The sequence below is a fragment of the Meriones unguiculatus genome, chromosome 17 (genome assembly GCF_030254825.1).
Source record: "Meriones unguiculatus strain TT.TT164.6M chromosome 17, Bangor_MerUng_6.1, whole genome shotgun sequence".
NCBI lineage: Eukaryota > Metazoa > Chordata > Mammalia > Rodentia > Muridae > Meriones > Meriones unguiculatus.
Genome location: NC_083364.1, coordinates 48513875 through 48532573, shown reverse-complemented (window position 1 = coordinate 48532573; position 18699 = coordinate 48513875). Strand labels below are relative to the sequence as shown.

At 40.1% G+C, this 18699-nt stretch overlaps 1 protein-coding gene across 8 annotated transcripts in view; it reads left to right on the top strand.

Moving 5' to 3' along the window:
* The window catches only part of Phldb2 (pleckstrin homology like domain family B member 2), a 207470-nt gene that overhangs the window by 176539 nt on the left and 12232 nt on the right, over window positions 1-18699 (top strand). For 3 of the 8 annotated variants that reach the window (XM_060370489.1, XM_060370490.1, XM_060370493.1), the window contains 7 exons: window positions 823-912; window positions 4335-4478; window positions 7134-7274; window positions 8374-8473; window positions 11561-11581; window positions 13607-13642; window positions 15285-15489. In XM_060370489.1, the coding sequence (XP_060226472.1) occupies window positions 823-912; window positions 4335-4478; window positions 7134-7274; window positions 8374-8473; window positions 11561-11581; window positions 13607-13642; window positions 15285-15489 (737 nt within the window). The remainder of the gene's footprint in view (window positions 1-822; window positions 913-4334; window positions 4479-7133; window positions 7275-8373; window positions 8474-11560; window positions 11582-13606; window positions 13643-15284; window positions 15490-18699) is intronic. The other 5 variants (XM_060370494.1, XM_060370492.1, XM_060370491.1 and 2 more) reach the window with 4 other exon arrangements.

Below are 18699 nucleotides of genomic sequence, written 5' to 3'. Positions count from 1 at the left end.
CACAAACATTTTTTTTTTTGTCTTGGTTGCAGTGCTTTTCTGTTTGTTAAAAATAATTACACCCAAAGCCTTTGAATTTCCTTGTTATGTAAATTATATCATGGTAAATAATACACGCCATAAATATTTTCCTAGAAGTTGTTTAGTAACTGATTTGCCCAACATGGATTGTGGACCTAAAACATAAAAAAAAAAAAAAAAAAAAAAAAAAAATGAATTCTGTGAAGTTTTCAGAAAAAAAAATGCAGCAATGGATTATGAAATTGTATTACGAGAGGCCACATGCTGTGTGTTATTTGGGAGAAAGAAAATACGCAAAAGATGGAGGCTGAGAAGGTTCTGGGCCACTGAGCTTTCCTCCTTTCATTTTGCTGTTTGTTTTCAGAGAGAGTCTCAGGTAGCCTGTCCTGGCATCCAATTTAACTGTACAGTTGACACTGACCTTGAACTCCTGTTCCTCCTGCCTTCACATCTCAAGTGTTGCAATTGCAGGCAGGCTGGTGCCATCAAACCTGGCTCCTCTTGCCATTTTCTACTTCAATTAGAACATCCTGTCTTTCCCTTAAATCTACTGTCACTTTGTAAAATTCGTCTTGAATGAAAGGTTATCTAACTAAATATGTTTGAGAATTGCTCGTGCGTCATGTCAATAAACAGTAGGTGAGACATCTGAAATGACACGCTTTTACTGAGTATGAGGAAAGGACATAGAAATGGGCATGTCTGGGATTTTGATGTTAGTCTCTAATGCCAGGTCAATGCACTGCTTTTCAGTTGTTTGCTAAGCTGACTCCAAGCTCAATAGGTTTTGCATTTCTTTAGGAAAAGGAGAATCTCTGTAATCTGGAAAAGAAGTACTCCAGCCTGACCGGTGGGAAAGGATTTCCCATTAACCCCAATACTCTGAAAGAGGTAAGCCAGGATTTTCAATGTCTGCTCAGGTCAACTTGGAAATCAGACTTGCCTCAGTTTTGGGTAACAAGTCAACTAAAAAAAGCTTAGATGACTGGCAAAAACTTATAATGCTTGACAAACTCTTGCCTTATAAATGCATCAAGGAGTTCAGGGATTATCTCTGTGTGTAATGTGCATGCATGTTTGTGTGTGTCAAAACACATCTACTTGTCTTGACAGTGACATCGTGAGGTATCTTGGGTCTTGCATTCTCCTTTTTCCTTCCTTCATCCTTTCTCCCCTTTTCTGTTTCTTTTTCTCATGAGTCTTATAAAATATGAAAATGCCTCCAAGTATTTGATAAGATGCTCTATTTTTTTTTCCTTTGGTCTTATTTTTTCCTTCACTTGGGAGCTCCTGTTGTATTAGCCATACATACTGTTTCCTCTCTCGACCCCCACATCACTCTTGACCAAATATTTACTCCCAGAGCTACACTGATAGAACATTTTGATTCTGCTGTGGAAAAGTATGATGGTAATGATAAAGTTACTTTGTATTTATTGACTTAAAAACTAAGGAAAAGTGCTATTTCTACAGAAAAACTTGCCTCACCAAAGAATGCTTTTACTTACAAGTTTTCACATAAAGAAAGCAGAATGAGGAATTTGTAGCTAAAATACTCTCTCCCTCCCCCTCCCTTCCCTCCCTTTCTTTCTCTGTGTGTGTGTTGCATGCGTACATGCTTATTCATGTTTGTTCATGTATATGAAATAAAATGTTCATCACACTAACAGGTGTAACTGGACAGTGGTGGTGCACACCTTTAATCCCAGCACTCAGGAGGCAGAGGCAGGTGGACCTTGTGGGTTCGAGGCCAGCCTGGCCTACAAACTGAGTTCCAGGACAGCCAAGGCTACATAGAGAGGCCCTGTCTCGAAGAAACCAAACAAAACCCTAACAAACACATTATAATAGGTGTGACCAAGTGTGTATCTCAGAAGCATTAAAAAAAAATGTTTCTATAAGAGCCTTGTTAAGTCATATCATTTCATAGTTTTTTTTACTGGGAACACATACCTGGCAAGGTCAGTGAGGTGAGTGTGGCTGTGAATGGAACTTATAGGAATAAGGTAAGATCAGTGAGGTGTAAAGTAGGCCGCGTGAGCAGTGTTAATGAAATACAGCTTGTGTATATTCTGGGAAGTCACTAAATGTTTCCAGGTAGAGAGAGAAAATATTATTTGATACCCATTTTTTTTCTATTTTATTTTTTAAAGATAATTATTTATTATTTATTTATTATACAGTATACAGTTATTTATTATGTATTAATTATATACAGTATTCTGTATTCTGTCTACATGCTAAGATGGTTATGAGCCACCATGTGGTTGCTGGGAATTGAACCTCTGGAAGAGTAGCCAGCAGACACACTCTTAACCTCTGAGCCATCTCTCCATTCCCATATCTGTTTGTTAACTCTGGGCCACTCAGCAAATACTGGGTCAGAGGAAGTAGGAGGAGGTGTAGGAAAACTGATTGGAGATGAGCAGAGTAGTCCAGCCTAGGGCTTGGATTAGGTGCTTAGATCCAGCAATGGTAGTGAGATGGAAAGTTGTTTGGATTTGCATGTATTTTGCAAATAGAACTGAAAGTTCTTGCTGATATATTGGATTTTGTAGTGAGCTGACAAAGGAGCATTCAAGAACAGTGCTATGTTCCCAGTGCTATGTTCAGGGTGAGGGGAAGAGCTAGTGCTTCTTGCTGAGGTATCTGAAGATGAGGAAAGAGGAGGTTTTAGGGAAACTTGGAAGTTGACCCTAAGCACACTTAAGAGGGAGGGCTGTGACAGCCACATGAATTACACTGGCCTTTTGTTCTTTCTGTCTCCTAACCTCTCCTGTCCTATAGATGAGATGTTCTTTGCTTTTTCTGAAGACTCCTGGATGTCAAAGGCTGTACTGGATTTTTGTGTGTCCAGACCATGTGTGTCTATTATCTTCATATTCTCAATAGGTAACAAGAAGCTTTGACTCAGAGGATGTTTTGATTGTCTAGTTTCCAATCGTTTTGTCTTCACTTTCTTCTTCTCTCTTTTCTTTTTTCCCCTTCCTTCCAAAGAATGATCAATTTATAACCAGATTCTTTACAGAGCACTCACCCCTGACAAGGAGAAATCTTTTTGATGCAATTAAATTACAAGAGGGAATTTTCAAAGCCTGACTTTAAAGCTTTCTATCAACCAAGTGAAAGAACAACTCAAAGATTTTAATTTTGTTTATGATACATTACCACAGATAAAATGAAATTGAACAGCCAAATTCATCTCTTCCTTTCTTCAGTTGAAGCACATAAAAATTCACCTAGTACCTGTGTCCTTTTGGCCGTGCAAGACTTCAGGATGTTTTGCTGATAATCGTCAGCTCTATCTTTCTCTGCTTTGTTGTTATGATAGGTTGTCTTTAAAGACTTTCCTTTCCAGCCTAGAGTTTTTGCTACATGGAATCACTTTTTGAAAAGCTAAATGGCATTTCAGTCATTAATGGTCTAAAAATAGAAGCCAAAAGTCAAATTGAACCCACTTTCACTTTCAAAAGCTGTTATTTTATATGCTTTCTTCTTCTTCTTTATATTATTTTATTGGTGTGGCAAAAATCTTGATTGACTTATGGAATTACTTTTTGTGAAAATCATTCTAAGTGCCTTTTCCACAAAGACAGTTTCAGGAGTTTTGATTCGGAGATTTTGAATCCTGGGCATTTTTGTAAAGCCATAGCCAGAACTGAATTACTGAGTTTAAAAGTAACTGGAACTTCTCTGTGCTAACAACAAAGTTAGAGCTGAGTAAACTGCCTTGAATAAAAACACCACATGGCTGCAACTCTCCCCGAGGTCTGTGTTTGTACACACACATGGATGTAAAGACAGGGTTCCCATTTTTATTTGGTTGAAATGTCCAAAACTAAATGCCACTAAAGCTAAGTTGCTATGTTTATAAATGTTTTCCTGATGCAAAACCCATCAGCCTACTCATTCTGGCGCTATAATTTTCAAAAGACAGAAGAGGGAACCATGCATATTTGTGGAAAAGGCTCTTGAAACAAAGCGTGAGTGTCTCTTGGGTATCATATTGTACAATATCTGTGTAAAGATAATGCTATTCCACTGATAGAATGATACTGAGATGTCTGTATATTTGTCGAATGGTCATCTTGATTTCACCAGAAACTCTGTTTTAATACTTGCAATGACATTTTTCAAGATTGAGCACTGCAAAATCTATTTTCATTGCTTATCATTCACTTAATGAAACATTGAGTGGTGCCCGGGATCTGGCTGTGCTGCATTCAGCTAACTCATAGTTTGGAAACATTAATACTCTCGCATGCCTCAGCTTTTGCTTTCTTTGTGTTTAACTTCTGAATTCCTCCTTTTAGGGCTATGTCAGTGTAAATGAGATTAATGAGTCATATGGCAATTCCACGAATCTATCCCCTTCCACTCAGTTCCCCGCTGATGCTGCCGCTGCTGTCACTGAGCCTGCCTCGGCTGTGCCGGTGAGCCAGCCCCAGAGTTCAGAGGTGTGTGGGCATGCGTTTCATTCATTCACTGCTATTCCTCATGTCAGGCATTAACCCATGGTTCACTGAAAATGAGCAAAATGAAGGAGCGTGTTCCGCACGGCCAGAAAGATGCCGAGTTTATTAACTAGACAAGACTTGTTGGGGGAGGGGAAGTTGTTTTACACTAAAAATGTTAGAAACCATGAAATGTGTGCTAATCATGTGGGACTAGACATAACTGCCACCAAATAAGGTCAGTTGTCTTAGCGTTCTAACCAAACCTAATATTCTTATATTCAAAATCATTGCTTTGAATTACCTTCTCAGATGGGATTTGTTGTCTATTTTGCTGGGCAATACAGAATTATGCTTTAATCATTATGGTGCTTTTATAAAGCGTTCTTGGAGAGGCCAATGATGTGAAGTATGAATACCTTTTACTGATTAGATTGCTGGTTGTGTGGGATTTTATCAAGAGGCTAAATGGAAAGATAGTGCCCAACATTTGTGATGTCACAATTAACACACGATAATTCAGAACAATCAGATTACATATTTCATGTCTCTGTCTCATCCATCCTCTCATCTCATGCGGGTGTGTTTGTGTACCTTTTCTTTCTCCTATAAAGCAAAGATCAGCTGTCTATTCTGGATTTATGTTTCCTTCCGCCCTTTCTCCTCATCCTGTCACTCAACCTTCATCAACCCCTTGGCCTGACGTCATGGCTACATCTGTTGATCCTTTTCCTTTAAATGACACACCTCCTCCTCTACCAGCTAAGAAACATAGAAGGCAACAGCAGCAGGAGCAACAGGTAACTAGAAAGATGGACAGAGCGTGAGGGTTTTACCCTGACTAGGAGATCACTTACACGTAGTATCTCTTCATCTTTTCCAAATCTGATTGGCAGACGGGCGAGTTGCAGAGCATTTTTCTCTCTTGCTTTTTTTCTTAAGGATATTTAGTATGGCCTAAGGGTGCTGGGATTAATGAAGTTTTGATATAGTTCAGATCTTCATGCTTTTCAGCTCTCATTCAACAAAATTGGGTGGCATGTCTCATATCTTTCTCAACATGCTGGCAAGTATTTCCATAAAATTCATAGCATGAAGAGTTGTGATGACAACACATTTTTGTTATACATTACTGAAGCCATAGATATCATTCCAGGGCTATGTCCAAAGTTGCTAAGCACGTGAAAGCTCTCCCTTCATTTTCTACTAACCTTGTAGACAACACCTTTAGTGGCAAAACAATCAGTTTTCAAACCTATTTTTTAATGCCCTGTATTAACAGACTAATTTCTTTTTTCAATAAATTATTTAACTTTTATTTTATATACATTGGTGTAAGGGTGTCTGATCTCCTGGAGTTACAGGCAGTTGTGAGCTGCCATGTGGGTACTGGAAATTGAACTCAGGACTTTTTTAAGAGTAGCCAGTGCTCTTACCCACTGAGCCATCTCTCCAGCTCTGAACACACTGTTTTCAATGGTATTTGTTACTTACTTTATTCAATTTTGAAAGTCAAAGCTTAGGAACTCATGCCATTTGGTCACAGAGAGAACAAAAAGCATTCTGGTGCCATTTTCTAGCTAAAATAAGCAATTAATCATCCAAACTTGGACATTTTATTATGGTGATGTGGACTTCCTGGTTGTGAATTTCCATTCTGTCACCTTCTAGCTGCAGGACCTCCCACAAGCTTACCGAATGTCTCTGCATCCCAGATTTCCTCCTTCATAAAATAGAGACAGAATACTTCACAGGATTATTATAACAGCTCAATGAGATCATGAACATGGAGTATCAAACCTGCAAAAAGGAAGTTCCTAATAAGCAATACCTGTAAACATATTGTTGTAAAATTAAGATACAAATATGTGCCATTACTGGCATGCATTAGTTTTTATACATTTCAAAAGCCTGAAACTAGTATGAAAGTGATTTAACCAAAGGACATTTTATTATGGAGTCATTTTATTATCCAAGACATTTTGATGAGTTTAGAGATTCTTGCCTTCAAAATCTGGTTGAAAAGAGAAAAAGATATAGTCTAATGGAGCATTTAACTATGAGAAGTTATTATGGAAACTCCCTGGCCACTATCTTTTAAAATGGAGGTAACCTAGAGGGATGCTATCTCTGAAAACCTTATATGGTTTTGGAGTGTTATATGATTATTATATGATATGTGGGGTTACTATTTTACAAGTTTCCTCTTACTGCCAGTTCTCTTCTTACTCTTCCATTTCCTACTTTTGTCCCCCTCACTGGGGTCTCTGTCACCAGACAGAACTCTGAAGACAGACATAGGGAGTAAAGGATCACGAGCTTGCTTTGGCCACTGGCTGTACTTCCATCCATATAGTGGGACCATCACAACCATGGCGACCACTGTGACAATTTGTAAGCAGCACTATAGAAGTAAATAGTGATTTTCTTTAAGGAAGAAAAAATGTTATAGGGCAGAAATGGATCATTTCGGTTGCCTAGTCACTTCAAATGCTAACTCCAATCTGTTTGTGAACACCAAGATAAGCTGTTAGTGTGAAAGAAATGTCATAACTCAACATCCAGTGCTCCTTTGTGAGTGCATTGCTTCTTCGTTGTGTCACTAATGTGTGTCAGTCAGTCAAGTTTTGCTGTTCTGCTTTGCGTTTGCATTTAAAGCACTTTAGAAGTCTGGAAGAAAGGAAAAAACAGCACAAAGAAGGCCTCTATCTGAGTGACACTTTGCCTCGAAAGAAAACCACACCTTCTCTCTCCCCTCACTTCAGCAGTGCCACAATGGGGAGGAGCACCGCCCCGAAGGTAGGACCCAGAAGAGCCGTGGCCTTCTCTTTCCGGAACATCTTGTTACAGTCTCCAACAAAGGCGAAGGGCTTTAAAACGTAGAAATGCTGAATGCTGTGCCATTGCATTTGCTTGATGGGCAGATATCATAACTCAATTGCCCCTTCTGTCCCATTCAGAGGATATTTGGAATTGCACATTCTGGGCCAAAGAGTGTATTTTCCATCACCACAGTACAGGTGGTGGGTACTCTTCATTCATATGGCTGATGCCCTCTGCCTGTATCCATGCTTAGAAATAACATAGAACATAGGGTCTGAGCTCCAGGAAGAATAGCACTGAACAGTTAGCGGGTGGTGTCTACATGCATGGTGCTGGGCTTTGCCCTTTATGGGAACCTGGCATCACTATATAACAGATGTGCTTACCCACCACTACCCTATTCATATATGGATACACTAAGGAAGAGGAAGCTAAGTGACAAGCCAAAATCCCTCAGCTGGAAACTGGAGGAGTCAGAATAAGAACCTGTATTGTAATGTTGGTGTTTTAAATGTTATTTACATGAAATATTTTGCTTTTTAAAAAGAGTAAGAGCTAGGCATGGTGGCACACACCTGTTATCCCAGCACGAGGGAGGCTGAAGCAGGAGAGTTGGCATGAGTTTGAAGCCTGCCTGGCCTACATATCAAGATCCTATCTCCTAAAGCAAATAAGCCAATGAACGAAACATGCTAAAAAGAGTGCATCTTAGTGGGTTTAGGCATAGCTACGGGTAGACAGAAACTGGGACTTTTGGGCACAAGCTTGCCCCTGTGTTTTTGCATGGTGTGCATGACTTTCTGTTTGTGCACCTGCACTTTTCACCTTATGCATGGGGAGCTTTCGGTCACTCTCACAGTACTTCAGACAAAGTCTTTCCCCGGTAGAGCTTCCTGAGAGAGACAGTGAGTAACAACCCTTTCCCACATGGCATCAAGAAGTAGGACTTAAGACCAGCTGTCACTAACCTTTATATTTACATAGGAACTTTGAAAACAGAGCTGTGAGTGTGTCTTTGAGCACCATTTGCTATGCATTTTACCTTGCCTGAAGGGTTTCCCCCTGCTTCTCCCAGGCTCACCTGCCTCTGGGACAGAGCAACAGCTGTGGTAGCGTGCTTCCTCACTCGCTGGCAACCATGACCAAGGACTCAGAGTCTCGGAGGATGCTCAGAGGTATGTATCCTTTCAACCACATTTCGTGGTTTTCTTTTAAGCATGAGACGTCTCCAGGGGGAGGCGATGAGGACAAAGTCGGGAACATTGGAGGGAAGCTCAACCCATGTCCTAAATTTTCCCAGTAGTGTGTAACTTTTGGGGAAGGATGTGTGTGACATCATCCTTGTACTAAGGTAACACTTCCCTGTCTGCACATAATGCACTGTAAACATGCCTGTTACACTTGATACACAGAGAAATCTTGTCTCGAAGAACAACAACAAAAACAAAAAGAATGATTTTTTTTCTGGGTAGTAAACAACTGTATTTCCAGCACTCAGGAGGCAAAGGCAAAAGGATCACAAATTTGAAGCTGCATAGTGGGACCTCGTATTCAAAAAAAGAAAAGAAAAGAAAAGAAAAAGGTTTGGGAAGAGGGAGAGGAGGCAAGAGGGATCACAAGTTCAAAGCTAGTCTGAGGTAAATAGCAAAAAGAGTTAAAGTAGGTTATAGGATTCATTTAAGGTGTATATTTGTCAATTTAAATAAAATATAATTTAGTTAGACTTCTTATTAAAATTTATTAAGATAAAAATATTTTTAGTATTTACAATAAGCATAGGAGTCTATTTGGGCTTTCACATACTTCAGTTAACTTGAAGATCAATTCTATTTTCTGTTGAACCATTTTTCTGTAGTATTAATAAGCTTCCATTAAAATGTATATTCCGTTCTAGTGGAAGGCATCCAAACTTGGATTGGCCATATAACTGAGACCTTTCTGAATATTTACGAACTTTCCATCCTGCATATTCATGGGCTTTTTGTATTAAGGTGATTCAGGGAAAGGTGGACACTGACGAAGGGATCACAAATGGCTATTCCTAGTATGAAAAGCATTTGCTTAAATGAGAGAGCAAGGAAAGCTAAGCATTGTGCAAAATGCAGAGATTCATGAAGCTGAGACTTGCCGTCAGTTCCATGCAGCAGGGTTCTTGAGAAAAGATGATAGACTAAGTTATCTCTGGCCTACTTTTCTAATCTGCATTCCCTTTAAAGAATGGAAGTTAGTTTTCTAAAGTTAACCCAAAGCAATCTTCTGATGTTATATTATGGATGTAGACTCTGCAAAGACTACAGTCTTATCTTTGGTGCTCTTCTCCCTTGGCATGGCTCTTGTGCACTTGAGAAGACCGTGACTTTAGGCTTTGCTTAGAGCTTCATGTGGCTCTGATGTGATGGCTCTGAGGAAACAAAACTATTACATGTGCTAATCCAAGAGCTGTGTTCTGTGAACTCAGCCTGTTCCCTACCCAGAGAAGGAATGGCCAGGGATGATATTTCTTCAAGCCGCAGCAGATGGTAAAATTGGCAGGAGCTTATACAAAGCCCATATGGGTGTCTCACAGAGACCAGGAGGGGTGAATCATGTATTCGTTTAGAGTTGTTTCAGCAGCACTTGTTGATGTCATTAAAATACCAAATGTGATTAAAATTGCAGTCTGGTCAAAATTTTATCTACTACAATTTCATTATGTCAAATTTAGTAGACTTCTTCGTTTCCTTTTTATGTACACAATTAACTAAAGTGCACCATTTCTTTGCTGCTATTCATAATGGAAACATCAAGAATGATAGTGTAAGTATAAGCATTCTTCAATCAGCACTTTTTTCATAGCACTGACAATGTGAGTCAAAGAACATTGAAAGGAGCTGAGTTCAAAGGCATGAGCTGAGGACCTGGACTCCTGAAGTTGCAATGGTCGTTAGAATTTTTTTTTTTAATAATACAGCTTGTTAACTGTTCTTTGTAAGCTTTAGAACAAATGAAATCTTTGTGCTTTTTTTTTTTTTTTTTGGTTGTTGTTAAATGCAGGAAAGCCCAAGAAAGGTATGACAACCTCCTTGTGTAGTGTTTTGTTTCCAGCAAATTGTCAAATCCTCTTTATGACCTGCTCTGATTTTAAAGTCTACAATGGTGGAGTTTTAGCCTGATTGCTCCTTTTATCTAATAGAGAAAAAAAATGCTGTAATTTTTTTTAAGGAACACAGTGCTCATGGCAGCTGCAGTTCCTTCCAAGACAGCTGCATGACTCTTCTTGTTTGGGCTTTTATAACAAGTTCAGACCATGCAGGGCACATAGATCCTGTGACGGCATTGACTTGTGGGGCTCAGGAGACACAGGAAGAGAAGCATGAGCACTGAATGCCTGCAGGCTCAGTGCCTATCAGGCCAGGTGGACATAAATAAGGCAAGTGGCAGGCTAGAAGGATTTAGGAAGCTCCAACGTAGTTCTTTCACCTAAGCTCATTTGGTAAGAAAGACTTTGGAGACTTAAGAAAAGCGTGAACACGCGGCTTGAATAAAGTGGGTATTGCTGCAGTTAGGCAGCAATACCCAGCATGAGGAAGAACTTGTTATAAAATGTCATGTGCTGGGCATCAAATAATCGAATGGCATCTGAAATTTTGGCTGATCTAATTGTGTTTATGTGTATGGGCGTTTTGCCTGCATGTGTTCTTGTGCACCACACATCTGCCCGGTACCCCAGGAGGACAGAAGAGGGCATCCTGTTTCCTGGATCTGGAACTGTGGACAGCATGTGGCATTTAGGAATCCAACCTAGGTCCTCTGGAAAAACAGCCAGGATGTTCTTAAGCACTGAGCCACCTCTCCAGCCCCTTGAATAGAAAATACTACCCTAAGTTCTTGAATACTATTTGCTACTGTTTGCTTGGGAAAAAAATGATTATATAGATATAATCTTGGTTTTTATTATTATTATCGTTACTATTTTCTCCATCTTGGATATGTGTAAAAGGTTTCCTTTTTTTTTTCTTTTGTAGCAAGTATTTTTTTTAACTATGCATGATGTATAGTGAGCTTTTTAAAAAAATCTTCAGTTTTTCTCTCTAATCGTAGATTGGATGTGAAATGGGACCATCACTTACGTTCATCTGGTGCTATGACTAATATGTCAAAGGGTGCACGTAGGGTGTATAGTTCCCCATCCCCATGTCAGCCTTTCTGACCTTGTATCTTTCCTCTGCCTTCCTCCCCCTCTGTCTGTCGTGAACATTCCTCTGGCTGTGGACTGCCATTAGGAAGAATGAATTCCTCAGCAGGTGAGCTGTGTTAGGTACACTGTCAGAAGCATGCTCTGTTATTACCTAATTCATCCTATTCTCCATATTAAGGCACAGATATCTATTAAAGATAGACTACATATACTTGAAATATGTTAGGAAAACTACTTATCTCATGTGCATAATTCACAAGGGGACTTTGGGCACCAGTAAGCCAGGATTTATTGAAACTGGCATTAAGATTCAGAAAAAAATTACTGAGCTTTGTACTCCAGGCTAATGGCTTGTTTATTTTTGTTTTGTTTTGGGTTTTTTGTTTTGTTTTGTTTTGTTTTGTTTTTTCTGGTACATTCTCTGCTATGAAAGAAGCCTAGACAAGGAGGCTTGCACTCTAGACCTTAGAACTGCTCCTTCACACAATACTTTCAAGAGCTTTCATTTTCTTTATTTTTTTTCTCTTTTCTTTCCACTGAATGTTGTCCTTGCTATGTAATTAAAAAATTAACAACAAAACCAAGTGGATTTGGGTTGAAACCATCTCAAGAGTTTCCCAAGTTAGTTCCTTTGCTCCACCTCAAAATTAGATGCTTTCCTGCCTCATTTGACCACTCAGATAGTTGGAGTTTGTAGACGAAAGGTAAATTCACTCAGCAACGGTGTTAGCTTTGTGGTATGTGAGCAGTGGGTGTCATCAGTGAGCAGGACCCCTGTGTTTCCCTCAGAAGCCTCCCTGAGTGAGTGTCCCAGACTCACTTCATAGACTCAGCCTCGAACTCACAGAGATCCACCTACCTCGACCCAGCACTCTCGGGATCAAAGGCGTGTGACACCTTTCCTGGCTTCTCTTGATTCTCTTAAGCTCTGTTTTTTGGTTTTTCCTCTATAGAAGGTACCCAGGCTGAGCTGCGGTGGTGCACACTTGTAATCCCAGCACTCAGGGAGGCAGAGGCAGGCAGATCTCCGTGAGTTTGAGGCCAGCCTGGTCTACAAAGCGAGTCTAGGACAGCCAAGGCTACACAGAGAAAGCTGGTATCAACAACAACAAAAAGATCGTCGGATTTTAGCTCAAATCCCTAAACCAGCCCACCCAGGTGCAATTCTGAGACTATAAGAGAGAGATTGGTGCCCTTATTTATTGAATCATTTATTTCCTTTATTTTAAAATAAAAAGTGTTTTATTTGTTATCCCAGGCTGACCTGAAACTCACAACAATCTTCCTGCCTCAGCCTCCTGAGTTACAGGTGTGCACCACCATACCATGGCCGTGCCCTTATTTATAATGACAGAATCACTTTTTTAATTTTTTTTTAAATTTGTTCAGCAGAAAACAGCCATCTCAGGTTGACAGCTGTAACAGACAACTATTACCAGCGGCCAGCGTAGAGTAGCTCAATACAGCAGACATCCTGCTCACACTGGAAATAAAAATCTTGCATCAGAAATGGGCTTTGTCCTTTAAGCTGCTGTAGAGTTTTAAGGTCCTTATTCGGTTTTTGAAAATGACCGCTAGAGCCCCACGATGCAGAGTGAACTTCAGCAAATCTGGACTTGGTCTGGTGAGCTGGGGTCCACAAGCGGCAGGACAGGTCATAATGGCTGTTCCTTGTGCGCATGTCTGAAAGCACTGAACTTTATAGCTTCCCGTTCTCAGTGTGCGATGTTTCTGAAGAAAACAAAACGAAACCCAGAACCCTGGAAGCTTGGAAAGGCTAGCCATGCAGTTGTTTGAGAGAATGAGGCTTTGTTTTTGCTATCCCCAGAAGGTGTTAATTCCTCCTCTCTGGGTCTGACTTTTCCTCATTGAAGGAAGCTCCTTGGGGAAGGGAAGGGGTAGGGCTGGGGTAGAAATGACAGCCAGGGTTGTAATTCTCATATGCTCTAAATTACATGGATTTCCTTCAAGGGTTTGTTTTTCACGTTGGGATGAGGACATGTCTTGTGTGTAGTTGTGTGTGTGTGATATGTCTAAAAGTCATAAGGAAATAATTGTGTCGCCTTTTCAAATAATTTCTCTTGTCATTTTCCCTTCCTTTCCTAATGAATATCTGGAAATGATGTAAAAGGAACAATTAATAATTCCAAAAGTTCAAGTGTAAAAGGTAAATATCTGAGTGACTTTTTTTGCCTTTCTTTTAAAAAGTGACGCAAGCTGCACTCTTGGAATGCCTGGCTTTCTTTGATGCCCTGTGCACTGATCACGGCTGGAAAGGGTGTTCTGTGTGGTCTCACAGTGTGCCTGTGTTCTTCACATCCTTCCCTAGTTTTGTGATATGTGGCTTTACCACATGGGTATCAATAATTTACGATCGCAGGTGATGAGAGGGGAGCTCATTTTCCTAGAGATGCATTTAATCTGAATAACACATTTTCACATAGATCTCCAAAACCACACAGAATTCAAAGGGAGTGAAAATATGTCCGTTGTTGCTCCTAATTTTATAGAGCCTTTGGGTGGGTGATATTTTGGTAAGGTATCATGGATGACACTCTCGTTTCTAAAACAAATGTTAAGTCAACAAAATGTTAAGTCAACAGAACCTTTGTTTGGGGTTTTTCATTGTTGTTGTTGCTTTGTTTTTGTTTCCTTTAGACTTTTTGTTTTTAATTAAGGTCATTTTTGAAATGTAGTTTCCAAGAAAAATGCCATATTTAAGTGGTCAACTTGTAAACTCTTAATGAATCTGCAATTAACTCCCTCGGTTAATGGAAAGTAGATTTTTCTCTTATCAGGAAAAGAGGTTATAAACTATGGAAAAGTATTTTGATGAACTTGGGGTTTTTTCACTTCTATTCCTGTTTTCTGTGTACATATGACAGAAAAGTAAAGAGATGGTTTTTAGTGTCCAAAGGTTGCTATAGCAACAACTCAGGGTAAGGCAATGACCTCATTCACCAGCTGTCAGAGTTCAAGGGGAAAGAAAGCACCTTTCATTTATGGTGCTTTTGATCCTCTTGACATCCACATTTTCAAAACATTAGCAGCATCTAGCCAAGGGCTGACTGGGAAAATAGGAAAAAGAAAGCTAGCACCAGGCAAAAAAGTACCATGTATGGGAAGGGTTGTTGACCCTGAATATTTTAAATAAGTAACTGACAGACAAGAGACATCGGAGGAGGAGAAAGACAGAACAAAAGACAGAAACAAAGACCATGAAACAGACAAATGAAGCTTGCATTTGAACCGGATGAAAACATTACAGACACTATGAAATACCCATTTCTCAACTCCTACCCCTGCAGAATTCACTTGCTGTTTTGTAAGTGCTCCTGAAATCTGAACGCTGTTGAAGCAGTGACGGCCCTACAATGCTGACATTGCGCTAGGCTTCACATTGCCTTCACTTACAGCTATTTCTAGAGGATTCCGAGCCTTTAGTTGTGTTTCTGCTTTCTAGGGAGTGTGCGTGCATGTGTGCACGCATGCATGCGTGTGTGTGGGTGGGGGAGGTCTTATCAAGCTGATGTATTATTCTCAGCTATGCTGAGTTGTAGGGGTGAGATTTAAGAAGTGGCAAGTGATCCCACTGACAAACAAAATCCCTCCCATGACCACTTCTTTCAAACCCTTGCTCACACTGGGCATGACACTGTTTCTTTGATCTCCCTGACTTCAGAATATGTTAGGATAGTGTCCAGATTTCATATGCAGGTGTTTCTCCTTTCTGGCTTGAGTCTGTAGATCCGTGAGATTCTGAACTTGATAAATGAGACCTATTTACATATTTATGACTTTCTCCTTAGGTTATAATCACCAGCAGATGAGTGAAGGACAAAGACCGAAACCTGAATTTTACAGCCGCACAGCATCTGAATCGAATGTCTACTTGAATAGCTTCCATTACCCAGATCACAGCTACAGGGACCAGGCCTATGACACATTGAGCCTGGACAGCTCGGATAGTATGGAGACCAGCATCTCTGCCTGCTCACCGGACAATATCTCCAGGTAAGGCTTGGTGAAAACCATCTTCCGGTTTCAAACTTATACTCATCAGGTTGAAACATAACGTCTATCGTGAGCACAGGTTTCAAATATAAAATCTTCAATGGAGAAGTGGGACCCTAGGAAGTTATTTCCTTGTATCATATGTGCCATGTGCAGTATGGTCCATTTTCTCGCTTTGTCACTTTATGCTTGGTTCCTGATTTACACTGTGCATCAAAACTCAAGTTACCTCTGTTCGTAGACTGAAAATTCTGTTTGTGCTTGAGAGAACTATCTACAAGAACACAGTCAAAATTTCAAAAGCTCTGTGACCCTTTTGCTGCGGTAGGGAGAAAGCTTTGGTTATTTATGTAAGGATTTAGCCACTCGCTCTTGTCTTTATCTTTTGAGACAAGCAAAAGTGGTGTTCTGGACTCAGAAGCAACCATGTCTAGATTATAAACGAATGATGGTAGGTTCCCTTTTCTGAAGTCGTGGCCAGAATGCCCCGCCGTCTGCTAGGTAAAGTAAAACCCAGCATGTCAGCCCCAGCCACACCTGCCCTTCCTCTCCTGGCTCTCCGGGGATGAGTCCCACAGCACACTTATAAGGTTGGTGCTTTACATTTCCCAAGTTGGGTTTGGGAAGTCAGTAAGAAGACAAGAGTGAAAACAGGAACCATTGTAGATGACATCCAGGATATTCCTCCATAAGGTAGTTCTAGAATTTAAGCAGAATGAGATTTTTGTAGACTTTGTCCTCAATTACTTGTTTCCTAAGACTATTTTTTTTTCTAATTTATGGGTTAAATGTTTTAAAATGCATTCTCTGAAAGTTCCCACACCTACATATAATGTATTTGAATCATATTCACCCCCATTACTCTCTTCTCCCTCCAACTGCTTCAGAACCTCTTCCACGTCTGGACACCCAAGACCTGTTTTTCTGACCCCCGTGTTTATTGACAGTGTAAATAAAGACGCTGAAAAAGCAAAACCAATGCCAGCCCCAGCCACTTTCTGGTCGTCATAAAAAATGGTGCTTCAACAAAAAATGAAGGCGAACGTGCCCAGAACCAAGTAATTCTATCACTCAACAGATGGCTTTTTGTGACATAATAAACCACAAAACCAAGCTGTGTCACTAGAATTTCAGGATGGAATTACTTACTTAATAGACTTATAATTTGGGGATATTTTAATGTATAGTTTAAAAGAGACTTCGGCACAGCAAAAAAAATTTTTTTTTTTTTTTTTAGTTGTTGATTGTTCTCTGTATCATTTCAAGTAAACCCCGAGGAAGGCACTTCTTCACAGTGCATGTTCCAAACACTATTTCTTGCTTGCGTAGACTTCCTTCATTGTGGTATGTTACAGCATAAGAAAGAGTAAATGTGCTTTTCAAATTTTTTTCTTTTTAGATTTATTTATCTTATGAATATGTGTTTTGCCTGCATATGTGTCTGTATTGTGTGTGTGCGCCTGGCACTTGTGGAGGCCAGAAGAGGGCATCAGATACCCTCGAGTTACCGACAACTGTACACACAGTTAATTACAGTTACAGACAGGTACCACCTGGGTGTCGGGTATTAAACCCAGGTCCTCCAGGAAGGCATAGGATGCTCTTAACCTCTGAGCCATCCCTTTAGTCCATAAAAATGTACTTTTTAAGGTAGTCAGTAGCACAGAAGTAAAGTTCCTAATTTCCCTCTCTACACTTTACACTCCACTTTCTGTTGACCTTATGTTGACTTATGTCCAATTTTTTTGACACTGTGGGTAGGTACTTAGCGATATCTGACCTCTTTGAGCAGCCATTATCTGCAACCTGCAGCACAGTAGGATCAGTCCTGGGTGAAGCAGTTAGGGACAGTAATGGAGGCTGCGCACAATGACTTAACCAGGAAGGGTGATTCGGCAGTAACAGTGTCATACAGAGTTCCAAGGGACAGATGTGTCTCGCCAGATACACACAGAAATGAAAACTATGTGAAGGGACGGATATGTTAATGAGCTTGATTTTGGTAATCATTTTACAACCTATGTACACATTGTAATATCACCACAAATGTGTGCAATTGCCAGACAGGTACTTCATATGATACTGAGGACAACAGGCAAGTAAACAAAAGTGTTACAAAATAGTCAGATCTAAATAATAGAAATTGCATAAAATGTGACAAGCAAGGTGGGCTGTGGTGAGTTTGTTTCTTTTGTATGTAGGTGTGTGTATGTGTGTGTGAGAGAGATGCTGGGCATAGAACCCACAGCCTCACGTACCCTAGGCAAGTGTTCTACCACTCCTCTATAGCTCCAGTCCTAATTTTTTTTTAATTGAGGGAGTTTTAAGACGTGTGATATAGTTGAGACATAAGCCGAACACATTTGCTCATGGACAGCAGCATGGAATATGCATATATTTTTATGCTCTTGTGTGGCTTATGTTCTCAGCTAGGTCAGTAAAATATACAGCCAAATAATGTTCTCAGCTAGGTCAGTAAACTCTGTTCCCTCTCCATCTATGAAGTTGAGTATTGTCAATAAAGAGGATAAAGTCTTTATGCATAAAGTGATTTCTTTTTCTTAAATTCTTGCTATGAAAAGAATACAATGTATCTTTTTGTATTTCACCCAAAAGCTAGTGGAAAGAATAGTATATATATTTTTTAAAAAGAAAATCATTGTATTCTGTTTCTCTGGGGAAAGCGCCTGCCTAAAAATTGGCCCCAGTACACGCTGCGCCCAGTTGTTGGGCTTGTAAGAGTGCAGTGTCCCTTAGGCAGTTCACTCTCCCCCTCTGCTCCTGGTGGGACTGGCAATTTTGAGAAGATAAGTCATGTGTACTATGTTACTGTGGTCCTTCCTCTCTTCAAAAGCACTCTTCGTCCTAGATGTGAGTCATCTTAGGTTTGAGTTTGCCAAAAATAGTTGAGGAGGCTGGGTGTAGTGTCTCACACCTATAAATCCCAGATTTTAAAGGTTGAGGTAGGAGGATAGTGAGTTCTAGGCCAGCCTGGGCAATGTGGAGACTCTGTCCCAAAACTGTTTGTACAGGGCTGGGCAGATAACTCTGTCCATAAAGTACTTGCCACACTAGCATTAGGATCTGAGTTTTATCTCTAGAACTGGTTTAATAGATAGATAGATAGATAGATAGATAGATAGATAGATAGATAGATGCTGAGCATGGTGGCCCAGACTTGCAATCCCAGTTTAGGGAAGACAGAAATCT